The 15,422-nt window shown below is 51.6% G+C and overlaps 1 protein-coding gene across 1 annotated transcript; it reads right to left on the reverse strand.

The window, feature by feature from the left end:
- Nucleotides 1–5,044: 5,044 nt before the first annotated feature.
- On the reverse strand, nt 5,045–9,897 carry LOC119104621 (glutathione S-transferase). The gene is made up of 5 exons (XM_037228339.1): nt 9,822–9,897; nt 8,220–8,359; nt 7,671–7,854; nt 6,048–6,168; nt 5,045–5,462 (listed from the first exon to the last, which is right to left on the reverse strand). Exons 2-5 carry the CDS (start codon nt 8,350–8,352, stop codon nt 5,292–5,294), a joined length of 609 nt encoding a protein of 202 aa, XP_037084234.1. The 5' UTR covers nt 8,353–8,359; nt 9,822–9,897; the 3' UTR covers nt 5,045–5,291.
- Between the last annotated feature and the right edge of the window lie 5,525 nt (nt 9,898–15,422).

Below are 15,422 nucleotides of genomic sequence, written 5' to 3' on the forward strand. Positions count from 1 at the left end.
GCCACTATCGGCCGGCAGCACCATCGGCTGCCATTGTAAATCACTAATCTTCCGAAGTGACCCTTATGATCAGACCACCCCATTGATCATGCATTGTTTTCTGCTGCCAACCCGCCAGTGGCTCGGTGGCCAGAAGACGGCGGCGCGGGGAAGTTCTTAAAATCGCGAGCGAGGAGTGCTTCTGTGCGCATTTCATATCACTGATAGAGTAATGCGTAGCAATGCGTACTTTCATCATTCCGGTTTCCATTTTATTCGGTCGACCGTTTGACAGCGTCTCACTCAACGCCGGCAGACAGGGCGCAGGTCGGTATGCGAAGTAACAGCGGCCAACAACTACTTCCAGTCCTTCACGGCGAGTGCACCCATGGCACTCGATGCCACTGTCGGGGCACTGATGGCCGACAATCAGAATCGCTCATCGGCCGGCTTTGCCCCCCCCCCCCGCTTTTTTCATCAAATAACGCTTTGATGGCGCATTACTGACTGTCGCCGGCATGTCCGCAGCATGATGGACAGAATGCGGAGGCCCGCGAAAAATACTCCCAACGCGTGCGAAGAGTGCGACTGTGTGCACACGATAGCGTTGGTAAAGAGCAAAAGTGTGAGTACATCACGCTTGTCCAGTAAGAGAATCTATTTTCCTCTATCGATCGCCCCCGATAGTGTCACAACACCGGCGGGACGGCCGCAGCGGTTATTTGCAAAGTTACGGTGTCCAATTGAAAATACTTCGATGTGTCCGCGGCGGTCGCGACCATGTGCACGCGGTGTCCTTGTTAGAGCACTGTTGATCGGCATTGCCAATCCTCATCGGCCGGCGTCACCTTTGTGTTTTCCAATCACCCCGTTGCAGTGCTTGAGCCTGTTCGGTACGGATCATCTAAGATATAGATAAGATAAGAAAATAGATGAGAGAGAGAGAGAGAGAGAGAGAGAGAGAGAGAGAGAGAGAGAGAGAGAGAGAGATATATATATATATATATATATATTATATATATATATATATATATATATATATATATATACATAGTATAAGCGGTGAGAGCTGCACTGGGCATTGCATTTTGCTTGCACAGCTTATTGTTTATCAATATTTGCTTACGGAATAGATCTGGATCCTTTCCCTGCTTAATGTGCCTGGCGTTGTAAGGTCTAATGATTGCACAACCCTGTCAACTCGGAACATGTCTCGGAATGTTGACCATCCGCATTTTACATTCCAGGTTTTACTTGATGCATGCGTTTCGCCATTATATACTGGTGCGTCATGGCCGGTAAGTTTCAGGACAATGACTAATCTAAAAAGGAACTGTTTCTCATGTTTTCGCTTCTCAGGACTGTGCGCGTTAGTTTCGTCATACCGACGGGCTGTCGAGTAGTGGCGTAATAAACTTACATACAAAATTCGTGTGACACATGTTTCTCACGGAATTAAGCCCACTTTCTCTTCAAATTCTGGAGAAGAAATGGGGGTAAGGTACTGCCTCCAGCTGAATAGAAAACTGCACCCCTAGTGGTTTCGGGCTTTCCGCAGTAAGCCCCAAAAGCAGAGTTGTCCGCTCGGACACTGGCTGGCCTCCTGCTCACCTGTACAGTCCAAAGGCGTTCGTCTGGCACTGCTTCTTTGACGGTCATTATAGATCTCAAGCTTTCCATGCTGCCGAGGTCTGTCCGGTAATAACCGTCGAATCTTGTAAAAGGTTTCAAATGTGTCGTGGCACAAGTGCGATAGCACAAATCACCTAATATCTCGACTTGCAACTTGAGATGGCCTTTTCACAAAAATATGTCCAGCATACCGTAGCGTTCGATGGAAAAAATGCGTGGCTTTTCGAACCGTGGCCGATATGAGTGGATTTCCTCCTGGTCGAAGCTACTGAATCAGAAAATCATCATAGACTTAGTGTCTGAAGCCCATGGACGTAACTGTGGGGAGAGCCAAAGAGATCATGATCACCGCGCTCGCCTAGGAAAAAAGATGTTTACACTAGATACTAGGCAATTTCACAGCAGTTCTGCCCAAATTCGCAGGATTTCCAAAAAAAAATATTTGCCCCTGTACAAATTTTGACGACGTCCATGCCGAGCCTCAAAAGTATAAGGGCAATAATACAGAATGCCTTCAAATGGGCCCAGATGGATGGCCTTGATTGACACCCAGCACGACTCTGAAGCACGGGGTCCCAGAATGCTGGTCACCACTTGGCTCATCGTTATGTCCTCGTCATGGTCTGGGCCAGCTGACTGTCCTCGCTCTCGTCATGGTCTGGGCCAGCTGACTGTCCTCGCTCTCGTCATGGGCCTGGGCCAGCGGCCGGGTCAGCTGGCCCAGCCGCTGGTCTGGGTCAGCTGACTGTCCTTGATCTCGTCATGGTCCGGGCCAGCTGACTGTCCTCGCTCTCGTCATGGTCTAGGCCAGCTGACTGTGCTCGCTCTCGTCATGGGCCTGGGCCAGCGGCCTGGGCCAACTGACTGTCCTCGCTCTCGTCATGGTCTAGGCCAGCTAACTGTGCCCGCTCTCGTCATGGGCCTGGGCCAGCGGCCTGGGCCAGCTGACTGTCCTCGCTCTCGTCATGGTCTGGGCCAGCTAACTGTCCTCGCTCTCGTCATGGGCCTGGCCACTTCGGCCAGCGTGGCTTCTCAAAATGTTGCCGCAATGCACGCCCGTTGACCAAATACAAATAGCTAAAATGACGTGTCAGAATTTGCAAGGGTTTACCGCGCACTCCTACGTGCAAGTGCTGGCCAGCGGCGTTTTGGGTGGGGGGTGGGGGAGGGGTGGGGTGGGGGGGGGGCAGGGAGCATGCCCATCGGCGGGCGACAGAGGGCATTCTGCACTCGTGTAACGGCGCTCCGGCGCAGTAGCGGCGCCCAAGCCAATTCGTCACATGAGCCGGCGTCTTCCCTCTCACGCGCGGCATCCTGTGGTGACTGGGCGGCAACACCATGACACAGCGCCCCCCCCCCCCCCCTCTTGACCTTAATGCCTGCATCCGCTCCTGGCTCTGCGTGTACGGGTGGAAAACGCCGAGTCACTGTCGTTGATAGGCAGGACGCGCCGCGGGACCTTGAAGTGCTATGAGCCCGGCAGCGCGGGAGGTGTGCTGTGGTCTGGAGCGACCCTCCCTCTCTGCCCCAGGACAGCGCTGGTGCGCAATAGATTCTGGTCATGAGTCAATGCCATGCCCGTTGAGGTTTGCGTGGTGAGACAAGCGTGGTGATAGAGAGAAAGAGAGAAAGAGAGAGAAGAGAGAGAGAGAGAGAGAGAGAGAGAGAGAGAGAGAGAGAGAGAGAGAGAGAGAGAGAGAGAGATGAGAGAGAGAGAGAGGAGAGAGAGAGAGAGAGAGAGAGAGCGAGAGAGAGAGAGAGGAGAGAGAGAGAGAGAGAGAGAGAGAGAGAGAGAGATGTGATATTTAGGTTACATGCCTTTATCGGGACGACTACCGTCATTCAGGGTAACTTAAGCATATTTTTAGATATTGTTTATGCCTCATTTAGTTGAGACCAGCAGGTTTAAGTTATTGGTTGGAAAACTAGTGGAGAGGTGGGTTCTTTTGCTTGGTATGTACAGGTTGTTGGCTCTGCTTGTTGAATGATGTTTTTTTTTTAAATGTGTGGTGGCTAAAGTTAACCGGATCCCAACTAACTTTAGCCACCCAAAGTCACTTATCAGGATTCATGAAAATTTTGGGGCCGTGAGTTAAGATAGGTCAGCTCTGTTTAACTTAAGCCAGTGAAAAAGTTTTTAAAAATAATGACCAACGTCGGGAACCAATCTGATGTGTATTATTTGTGACATTGAGCCTTAATGTCACAAGCTGCCACAAATGTTCTACCAGAAACCTGAATCAGTTAACTTGAAACTGAACCTGTAACTTTTAGACTTGAAATGCAAACAATAGAATGACTGTCTCACTCACATATAACAATAACTGTCTCACACGATCTTGTCGAGCCAAAACGGCAGGGTCCATCTGGACCCACGCCGGTCGGGGACGATGTTCGTGATTTTGCCAACCACAGCACATGCGTCAATGACGGCAACATCTTCTGCATCTGGGAAAACAAACACTCCATTCCTCTTTGCCTAGGGATGAGGATGAGGCATGGTGCATAGCAGGATACCTTATGGACTAGGCTTTGGCCTGGAACAGAAACGCATGGATGAGGAAAGATCATGACACTAAAAAAAAACGCAGAAAGGTTATGTAGAGCATTATGTAGAGTTTCACTTGTGTATCCACTGCTTAATGACTGAAATCATACCTCCCAAGGTTCCATTCAAGGAAACAGGGGTGGCTAAAGTCTGCATGATACCAACTTTAGCCACCCTTCCTCACTTTTAGCCGAAGCTCCAGTAAAGAGGAAACAATAAATCATGAAATACTAAGTGGGCCATGACAGCAGAAGCCTAAAAGGTTGTACAGAAGTGCCCACTTTTGCTGTGTTAGCTCTTCCTACTTGTCTAGGGGTATCATCAAATTCACCCCATTTCTGAGGAAATTTGAACAGAGTGTTTGAAGCCGCAAAATAATGATTTCTGATTGGCCAAATTACTGCTGTTCAACTACAAATTAGTCTTATCAGAATGTAACTCACGCGGGTAGAGTTTGTAATCCCCACTTTGAGACATGACATGTACATGACGGATTCAAGGTCTGAACCACAGTTTGGCTAAAGTTACCCCGAAGGCTAAAGTTGAATGACGGTGTTAGTAGTAAAGTAAACGTAAGCGCTGATTGCAAAGTCCCCTGTTCCTAACGAGTCAAAGTGTCACGGATGGGATAATTGTTCTGAGTATCGTCCCCGTCTGGTGCGTTAGCATGTACACTATCTTACCTCAATCTTTTCGCAAAGCTAGAACCGAAGGGTAATTTGCCAACGTTGGTTTGCTCTGGTGCCGAAATCAACGGCTCCCTGAGTGCCACACACATCCACAAGACTATTCGCTAGCCACGTTACAATACTACCGCTGTTGAGCACGAACAGCGCATAGTTGTCACGCTCATAGCAGTCAGTGATTCTGAAGCCAAAAGCAATGTCCTAATGCCAGGTTGCATAATTATATTCATGTGTCGCGGTGACAGAACAATGCTCCATCTGACGCCTGGGTGACGCCCGTGAACCAGTTTGGCTGAGGCAGAGAAATAACCAGCGTGCACACAGCAGTCGTGGCCGCTGGCGCGCCAGGACAACACCATGTCACCGCTCTGTGCCGCAGAGAGCACGCAGTGCGCATGCGCTCTCGTTCGGCGCGCGCAGGTCCGGCACGCTCTGCGTTGGCCGCTCTAAAGCTGGAGGCTGTATTTTGGTGGGTTAGCCAGATACTTCTTGATGCCGTCCAGGGCCAGCACCTTGTTCTTCTGGCCGGCCAGCTTGGGGAACTTGGACAACACGTCGGGCTGGGCCTCCTCCAGGCGGGAGATCCAGTGGCCCACAAACACGTCCTGCCACATCGGCTGTAACATGTTCACAAACAGGGTCAGGTTTCTTGGTCAGGATCAGAGGGCACAGACTAAGTAAACAGGTCACGTTCAAAGAGAACAGCTTTGGTTCACAAGCCAAAGACCAGGTTTGCAGGTCACATGTTAGGTTCGCAGGTCATAGGCAAGGTTCAGCGACCTTATTTCGGGTTCACAGGTGACAGACCAAGGCCATATGTCAGGTCCACAGGCCTTAGGTACAGTTCACATGATGGGGTAGCAGGTGAACACCACGCGCTCTTATAATGACAGTAATTTTCAGGTTTGTACAATTTCATGTGACCCTTAAAGCCATTGAGACCGCTACGCCTGATGGAGGACTAAGCCGGTTAAAGTTTTTCTTAGCCAAAAGTGAGCACCAGACCTAGTGAGATTCAAATGCGCGTAAGTTATGTCGTGCGCAAATGAGCACCTTGCTCGTGTGCATTTCTCTGTCTAACTGAGACGTGTGCGTGCGCTGCGCCACGAGAGGGTGTCTCCAGCAATGGCGCATACACATCAACACATGAACCTGAGACAAGAGTCCCAATAAATCCTGAGACACGAGTCCCAATCAATCACCTTGTCGTCAGCGAGGAACGCCCCCTTCATCCTCGACTCCCAGACCTTAAACAGGGCCGGGAGGAACTCTTTGAACGGCGACTCGACTCCAGCCGCCTTCTTCTGCTCCTCCGTACCAAACCTGAAATAAAAACGCGCTGTCATGCGCCACGTGATAGCGAAGGATCCCAGCAACACAAGGAGTGGGAGCAAACTGCGGCGAACTGGTGAAGCAAACAGACCTGTGAAATGAACCGTTACGGCTATGGACGCATCTTTCAGCTATGTAGCCCGATTCTGAGCCCCGAGGGATTCCGGTGTCACTCTCTGGGACTGCAACGTCACGTGACGCGGAGAAACTGAGCGGCACCAAGTTAGCTGGGCAACGCTCGCTAGGCGCCAAGTCAGCTGGGCAGCGCTCGCTAGGCACCAAGTCAGCTGGGCAGCGCTCGCTAGGCACCAGGTCAGCTGGGCGGCGCCCGCTAGGTGCCAGGTCAGCTGGGCAGCGCTCGCTAGGCACCAGGTCAGCTGGGCAGCTCTCGCTAGGCACCAAGTCAGCCGGGCATCGCTCGCTAGGCACCAAGTCAGCTGGGCAGCGTTCGCTAGGCACCAGGTCAGCTGGGCGGCGCCCGCTAGGTGCCAGGTCAGCTGGGCAGCGCTCGCTAGGCACCACGTCAACTGGGCAGCGCTCGCTAGGCACCAAGTGAGCTGGGCAGCGCTCGCTAGGCATCAAGTCGGCTGGGCGGTGCTCGTTAGGCACGTGTGCTCTTGATAATCTTGTGCTCTAGCCGGAATGAAGATGTCTTTGACAACTGCGCACTTTTTTCGAGCAATGGTCTTTTATATTCTGAAGCTAGTCAATAGCAGCGGTAAAAGACAAGCAACACCAAGTGGACGGATTTGTGTTTTGTTTTTGACACAAGACAACACAAGGGCCAAAAGAGTGCTACAAATCTTTCAACTTCATCTTATTCTTTATCAAAATTAGTACTCCTTTTCCAATTCATTATAAAAATGGCAAAAGCGCCTGCCACAGAGCTGAAGAGCCTTTCAGGCAGTGTAAGGCGGAACAAATCTCGGTAGGGATGTGAGCTCTAACGCATCTGATAAGCCAAACGCACGCTGGCAGTTACTGGCTGCACAATGGTTCATTACTGCGAAGCATCGATAATTTCCTCGCTTACTTTATCACATGTAGCGCGGGCTCCCATTCTGCCAAATTGCATCAACTTCTTCACTACCGTCCGGTAGAGAACAATGTTGTTTGCTTCCCATTGTCCATAACAATGTTCACTCCGTGAGCGTAAATGGTTGCATGACAGGCCCGATACCCTCCAGACAACTGTCTGGTAAAACTCTCTGGTAAACCCCAAATCTGTCTCATCATGAGAGCCGCACCTGGCTTGAACTGCAGCCCCTGTACAGCACCCACACCATGTCTCAACTTCTTAGACACCATTACCGCTATCGGTTTTCCGCCAGAAGAGGGTGATGTAGAGAAGTGGTAAGAGGCGACGTAGCTGACGCTAATGGGGTCATGGACATGGCTACGAGTGACTTATGGTGGCTACAAACAGAATGTTCGCAAATGCGTCCTTGACCGCCCCGCACCACGTCTAGAGATGACGGAGACATTAGCCTTACACCACATCGAAGTACTTGGTGACCACCTCGGCCATGGTGTCCGCCGCCTCGTCTCCGAAGGCGTTCTTCAGCGGATCCTTGGAGACGAGGCCCGCGAGGGTGCCGACGTACCGCGCTATCGCCATTGTCTCGCTCAACGGCTGGCCGTCCACCATCAGGACAGGCACGTAGCCGTAAGGCATGCCTGCAAGCGGACAACCCGGCAGTTTAATCCACGGGCGTACCTTCCAGGAAAAGGGTCGGAAAACTACCGTAAGTGCACCCGGACAAACTATGCAAACTCCACTTCCAAACTAAAACCCACAGCAAACGCACGTGGACAACATGACCTTTTGGCGTGTCAGATAAGAGTTGCAGATCTCTCCAGGTACATACAGTTTAGCTTACGTGATGTCATTCGATGATTAGCCCAGATTTACGGCTTTATTGAAGAGCGGGAATCAGTATGACACCCTACTGGCGGTTTGTTTTTGTGTGAGTTGTTCCGCCTGTTGCTGTCCGTTTCTCGGCCTGCCGGCATGTCCGTCTGCCGTTCATCGCCTCGCTGACCTGGCTTCACGGCGGGCCACTCCTCGAAGCCGAACTTCTGCTCGTCGAAGGGCACGTTACCGGCGGCCAGGATCCAGCGCAACGGCTCGGCCCGGCCCATCCCGTCAAAGTAGATCAGCTTGAGAGCCGGCATCTTCGGTCTGCAACACAGCCGGCGACGGCGGTCATCACAGAACACTTTATCACTGTAAAAACACGACTGCCGGGCGGTAGGAAAGGCCTCTCAATCTCAGGCGTGGCTCTCAGATCACACAGAACCTGATCAGGATCAGATGGGAGTTTGGAGACTGACATGATACAGATCCGAAATATTGCGACCCTATTCTGAGCACATGCAGAAAGTCCAACAGGCCACTGTCCACGCTCCCTCAGACCTTGGATGCCGGAGGCAGGCCGCTGGCGGGCCACTGGGTCTAGAAAGGCGTGCGACTCATATTCCACCATGAGTGTTTCCCCTGAAGTTTGAGACACTGCCCAGCTAAGGCAGATCAGCAGCCTTCACAAGCCGTGCGCCACAATCCAGACGGGGTAGACGGATACTTGTGTGGTCCTTCCCTACCAAGCCATCCATAGCATCGCATCACAACATCGCACATTTTCAAAAGTTCTTGTAGTGGAATATGTTTTGTGAGCTCGGCGACACCGTCCAGAAACCTCAACTTTTTGCAATCGTCTGCCCTCGCGCGGAGTGGATATTCGCCGCAACCTGGGAGTGTTACAGCAGTGGACGCCTGATGGAACTTCATCACTGCACTGTCCGAGCTAAAGCCCAGTGGCGGGCCAGGCTCGCTGATTTGCGGAAGAAGATGATCAATTATATGTAGCGTATAGCGCCGCTGTTAGCGAAGACTAATTACAATGTTATGTACGTCATAATTATTACCGCCAGCGGCGTATGAGGGTGCCATGCGACTGTGCGACATGCTTGTCCCCCCCCCCCCCCTCTCCCCGCCACCACCGACCACGCGGCCACGAATCATTTTCCAACGACCTATAGCTCGCTAAACGACAGTTTGGCGGGGGGGGGAGGTGCTCTTGCTCCCTAAGCTCCCTAGGCTAAATGCTCTTTGTTACTGGGGCTTTGCGACGCACTCAGCTGCTGAGGCTATATGACGTCGCCTGCCTCTCACCCTGGCAGGAAGGGCGCATCCCGCGGAGAATCGAACCCCGTACCTCCGGCTTCTAAGATGCGCAGATTGCCCACTGCATTACCGGTACCGGGGCAATAAACACTAACTTGCCGTTAGCTACATCCGTTTTGTTCCACGTTTGTTTAACCACAGCAGTGAAAGGAAGAAGCATACTTACGCAAACACTCAGCCATACCGGAAGGGTTTCAAACTCCATCCCACACAAACATGAAGCGGCATGACGTCAGCATGACGTCACAAGAATAAGCAGCCGATTATTGTGATAAGCAAAGCCTTCGCACCTCGCACCTAGCCTTCGCGGCTTACCCTTCGCACCTCCACATTGGCACAGAGGATACGGTGTCAACCGACGACCAGTGTATCCAAATCACACTTGATCACTGATCACCGATCACCACCCATCAGCGAAAACATTTCGGAGTTCTCAGTGGGAATGCATGTGAGGACTTACCTCGTTTTTCACTACCCGACTGCGTGACCTGCTCTCGACCGTTTGCCCAGCACACTGCCATCTGCGCGCCGGCTCTGTCTGTTTTAAGTGCTCAGAGGGAGGCCGCAGTCTGCTGCACCGCGGCGGCCAGGGGCGAGGCCAGGGCCTTGATAAGGGGGGGGGGGGGGGCGGCAGAGCTGACACACGGCCACCTGACTGCAAAAGCTCCCCCGCAATTTACCCAACATAGCCGAATGTGGCCAGCTTCATATCGAGGTGGCATTATTATTTGTTATGTCTATTTTTATCTTCTGCAGAGGCAGCATCCCGCTGTTGTGTACGATTTTGAATTGAGATAGCCATTATGAAGATAATTTGGTGCAACTCACCTACTCTTCTAGAGACTTAAAACCCTCTATTTTTTTAGCTACAAGCCCGCGAAGACGAGTGGACTATTCTGCGGAATCTATTGCGAGACATCAGCCATGCGTGACGTCATAGCAACGCCGCTCAAATTCTGCCACCTCATGGGCCATGCGGCGTCCAAGGCCAAGCGGAAGTGATGTCGTCGGGCCGTCCAGATCTGGTGTCCATGAGCACGATTTCCAAGCAGAGTGGATGTTAACTGGCTGTGAAGCCATGATGAGCAAACTGTGCGAGTTTCAATCCCGATTGGTTGTTTGAACTCGAGCCCTTTCGGCCAGACATGATCATTTCAGGGCTATGTGATGAAGGAAAATGGATAACAGTGGGACAGGACTACATACACGCGCCTTGGGGGGGGGGGGGGCAACGGCCGAGCATTAGTCCACGCGGGACGCCTCGGGGTGCGCGCTGGGCACTCGGTTGGGGTCCCCTTCCTAGGGGGTCTTGGCCCACTCGTGGCTGACGCATGCAGCCCGCCCCGGACAAGCGGGGCGTCGCGAGGATGCAAGATTGAGCAACGAACAGAATTAGAGGACCACGCTTTGTGCTACATAGTACAAGGAGTTAGGCATGGTTGCTAGTTATTACGGAAATAAGACTTACAATCGACAAACTTAAGAATAACGTCATGACCGAATATTTGAATGCAAATGAACTTCTAAAAGCCATGGATAGATACGCAAATAATACCGCAAAAAGGCCAAAACACGCGCCCATAACGACATTTGGCCCGAAAAATCTTTCCAGCATCGTCACTGCAATGTCACGGCAAGCTGAAGCATTAGGTAGGTGCTAGGGCAGTAATTTCGCACGGTAAGTTTGACAGCACCTCAGCGTCATACAAACGTTACGTGAAGTGTGCTTTTTCATCACATCCGATGCTTACTTTAATATCTTCAAGTGTCGGCATTCCCTTTAACTGGAACAAGACCCAGAAGCCACAGAAAAATGACAATCTGTTTGTATTTTGAAGTTGCTAAACTGAAGGAAGCGGCCGTTACCATAAGCTGGGGTGGGGTTCCTTCAAACTTTGCATAGCTGCGGGCCATTGGGCAGTGGATCTTTTGGTGCAAAACAATAGATGTACCTCGTAAAGTCGACCAATGACTGATCAAATTTACACCGCGGTTATCAGCAAAGGTCATTTCTAGGGAAGTGTTCAATCTGATGCGACAATGGAGTAGAAGAAGTCACATATTTCTGACAAAGTTTCTCAGGCAAACAAACAATGAAGTTTAGAATGACAAAAAATTCCATTGAACTGGGGTCAGGAATAAAGGTAAGACTTAGGTCAAAACTAATCCGCTTTTTACATGGGAGCTTGCCCTATAGGGTAGATTCTAGTAGTCATTTCGAGTTGTATTAAGGACATGGACCGCAACAGACATGCCCCATGGGCTTCTTAATCCCCGTCCGGCTGGGAGTCTGAGACAGCCGCGCCCGGCAGGCGGGAGGGGAAGTTGCCTTTTAACCTTCAGCCAGGATCGATTACCGAAAAAAGGTATGTAAAACAGCTTTGAACATGCGTGCTCGCCAGTCTTAGAAATAAAACCCGAGTCCAGGCGTTGCAGTTCCCGGACGTCGAGCAGCTCCGGCCTTGTGGCAACACTAGGCGACGACCCGATCCGAATGGTCTAAAAAATGTTCGTACCATCAAGGGTGGCATTTTCGTGCCGTTAAAGATGGGCGCAAGATTTTTACAACTTTGAGGCTGCCTGCCGGACAGATTATTAGCTAAAATAATACGAAAAATTTTAATTCTATCTTTACACTTTCAGTTCCATTTCCAGATTAAAATACTGCTTCGCGCAGCCTTCTCCGTTCGTTATCATCAATCTTAAAATTGCACAGGCAAAAGATACGATGAACTACCTTCTAATTGTAAGATTTGATGTCTCAAAGCCTTCATAAGTACTGTTATGTTGGGCGGGCTCGATTTAATCTCTAGTGGACCAAAGGCGTTTAACCAAAATAGGGTATATTAATCACAGGAGCATATAGGCATGAAGTCATCAAAATTTCCCACATCGCTAGACCGTGTTCGGTAAGAGTACATGGCGACTATAATCCCCAGGGGAGGTAGCAGTCGTCGGTAACAATAACGGCCACTAAAGCTGTGTCAACATCGTGAATAGCAATGTTGACAAGGACACGCTGAGGGACGTCGTGTATATCAACGACAGCGGAGGGTAGAAGAACCGGAGTCGGAGTCAAGGGAACCAAGGGAGAGGAGCCAGCTAGGTCATGAATATTAACGAGAGCTGAGGGTAGAAGGACCGGAGTGGCAGTTAAAGGGAGCGGAGGGAAAGGAGCCAGCTACGTCGTGAATTTCAACGAGAGCTGACTTACCTTCCCCGGCGCCGCCCGGACCACCACTGATCCACCGCCGACCCCGACCCCAGGCATGACCTACTCCCTGTCCTGTGATTGGCCGGGTCACGTGACCACGTAGCTTCGAGAACAGACGCGAAAATAAAAGGTCTCCTTGCAAAAGAAAGGCCGCCACTCTTGAGATTCGAACCCGTCAAGAAATGCGTACGCGCTTACAGCGCAGGCGCTAAACCACTGTGCCACCAGGACGCTGACCATGCTGGCAGGACAGAGGGCAACTAATCACCTACACAACAGTACTTTTCAAATGTGTCGTTTTCGTCAACCCGTTGGCCACAGCTTAATGTTAGCCACGAGGCCAAACGTGCGCGGCCAATGGAGACTGCAACGCCCGGCATCGGGGTTTGTTGCCATTTCTTGCTTGAAACTAGTTAACATAATTTGTGTGACTAATCGGTTAAAAACTGTGCTTTGAACATTGTCAGATAAACATTACTTAGCCATATTAGTACAAATTGCTGACCCATTTCTATTCACATTCGTGGGGTCCTTAATATTCCTGTACAGCCCAGATTCAGTTCCTGACAAAGATTCCAAGTGTACTTTTTTGTAGAAAAAATATGCTGGACCATTGTAAAATGAAGGACCCCGGCGATTTATGTCATGCAGTCGTTTACGCATGATTTTTTTCAAGTTATTGACCATAAAATTCAGGCAGAGTTAGTCTCTCGGTAGCCTCTGGCTTCTATTCCAGTTATAGAAGGTAAAAATGAGTAATATCAAAGGAAAACATGCCCTCATTAATAAATGGACCATACCCTGCGATTTTTTTTTGGGGGTGGGGCTTTTACTATCAGGGTGTCCTTCGTTAACTATGCGCCCGTCTGTGCCAAAGCTCTGGCTGCGCGCCTGGTTGGCATCATTCCACACGTTCTCATTAAACACTTACGAGACTGGGCACCTTTCTCAGCTCAAAAGACACCATGAGTAGAATACTATCGGACACGTGGCTGTTCGCGTTCAAGGCTGTTCGCTTCGCGTGCCTACTGGCTGTCACCCCAGCGACACGGGGGCAAGGTTCCTGGTCAACCCGCACGCCCTGGGGGGAATCCGTCATACATTGATCCCCTGCCTGAGGTGAGAGAGTCTCTGAAGCGGGCAGATGGCCTCGGATTGACTCAGAACCCCGAAATGTCGCGACCAGATTCCTTTTCCTTGCAGGCGGTCCCATTAATTGGCACAAAGACCCCAGTTCGGCCTAACGGCCCCTGGGCTAAAATGGTTTGGAGGACCAGCCTTCGGTGCTGGGGGACCTGACAGACACAAGGCCCTTCCATTATTTTATTGTTGAGTCTGATCATAAGTTATCACATCTCCTTCCGTTTTCAGAGGGCCGCGGTCAGTGCAGGAGTCCCTCCAGCATTCGGGGTCACGTGCATGTCCCTGTCCAGCAAATGTTCTCTTGGCCGATTCGGAGCTCATTGCCAACACAGGACCCCCTGTTGGGTACTATGGGTCCCTTACACACACAGACCCCCTTACTGGTTCAGGCACCCGGACCAATACAATTTGCGGGCCCCGGCCCTGCTCCTGCTTGGGTAATGGGCACATAAGACCCAGACTGGCACAGAGCTAACTGTTCGGTGTTGGTTATTGCTAGATGTTTGTGTGCCTGTGGTCGAAATAGAGGCCGCTATTGTCCCAAGGAGTCCTCACTCGGTGCCAAAGTTCCCCCAACTGACCTTTGAAGCCAAAGCCTTACGGGTCGGGATTGCTTTCGGGCCCCCTCGAACACTGCCCCTGCCCGACTCAGGGCCTCTTGCTAACACGAAGCTCCTGTTAAGCGCTGTAAGCCCACGGCGGACACAGGAGGCCCCTAAATGTCTCAGAGGCACCGGCCAGTGCAGACTGCGGTACCGACCTTGCCCTGCTCGGAAAATGGGCTCTCAGGCCCTGTGCCTTATCGATGTTAGTGCCGTCATTAACTCCAGTGCCCCTCATCAGCGCGGGGTCCTCCGGGTCCTCCGACCGGCAATTGAGGGTCCGGCACTGCAGGCTCCTTGATACAACCTCAAGTGAGCTGTGCGCCCCTTCGAGCATCAAAATCGGTTCCTTAATGGCCGGTCCACATTGGCCCGAAGGGCCCTTGGGGACCTCATGAGGGGGGGGGGCACGTGCCTTATGCCGCCCCTCCCCTGCCTGCGCTGCTGGTGACGGCCCAGGGCGGATCCACCTGCGCGAACTCAGCAGGCAGAGGTAAGACGATGAGACATCGACCACTGCAAGCGTCGATTTCAACATCAAGCGGCGTTCTTACTATTCAAGAGCACTGACATCGTGGTCGTGCACGTCTTTGTACCACCGTGTGCTGCTCCTCGCCCATCCGTGGTCCTTGAGGACCTTATGTCCACACACTTACGGGCTTTGAGCATTTCTATTGACTCAAGTTCAACAGTTTGCAGGAGAATCGGTCAGCCGCCTACCAGCGCCCGACCGCGTGTTACCGTACACGACCGACCGCCGCCTACCAGCGCCCGACCGCGTGTTACCATACACGACCGACCGCTACCATCAACGACGCCAAACCGTCCCTCGACTCTCCACATCACGCAGCCCCGCACGCGCCATCGTCCACGACCTTGGCATCCTTCAAACGGGCGCAAGGCAGCAGAGGCGCATCCATACCTGGTACGCGGGATGCTCAAATCGACAATATTCTACACTTCGGCTTTGAGGGATGAGGTCCAATCTTTCCCGTTTCTTTTTTTAGGTGATGTCACTAGGGCTTTGGTGAGTGGCAGTAAATTGACATCAGAACTCGTAACCAGCTTGCCTGTAAGCGGCCTTTTCTGCCGCCCTATATAC

The sequence above is a fragment of the Pollicipes pollicipes genome, unplaced genomic scaffold (assembly GCF_011947565.3).
Source record: "Pollicipes pollicipes isolate AB1234 unplaced genomic scaffold, Ppol_2.1 Scaffold_6052;HRSCAF=7182_pilon_pilon_pilon, whole genome shotgun sequence".
Taxonomy (NCBI): Eukaryota; Metazoa; Arthropoda; class Thecostraca; order Pollicipedomorpha; family Pollicipedidae; genus Pollicipes; species Pollicipes pollicipes.

Coding starts and splice junctions, on each gene's coding strand:
- LOC119104621 (XM_037228339.1), bottom strand. CDS start 8,352: ATGCCGGCTCTCAAGCTGATCTACTTTGACGGGATGGGCCGGGCCGAG. Junction 6,169..7,670: donor ACCAAGTACTTCGATGTGGT/GTAAGGCTAATG, acceptor TTTTTATTTCAG/GTTTGGTACGGAGGAGCAGA. Junction 5,463..6,047: donor CGTTCCTCGCTGACGACAAG/GTGATTGATTGG, acceptor AACATGTTACAG/CCGATGTGGCAGGACGTGTT.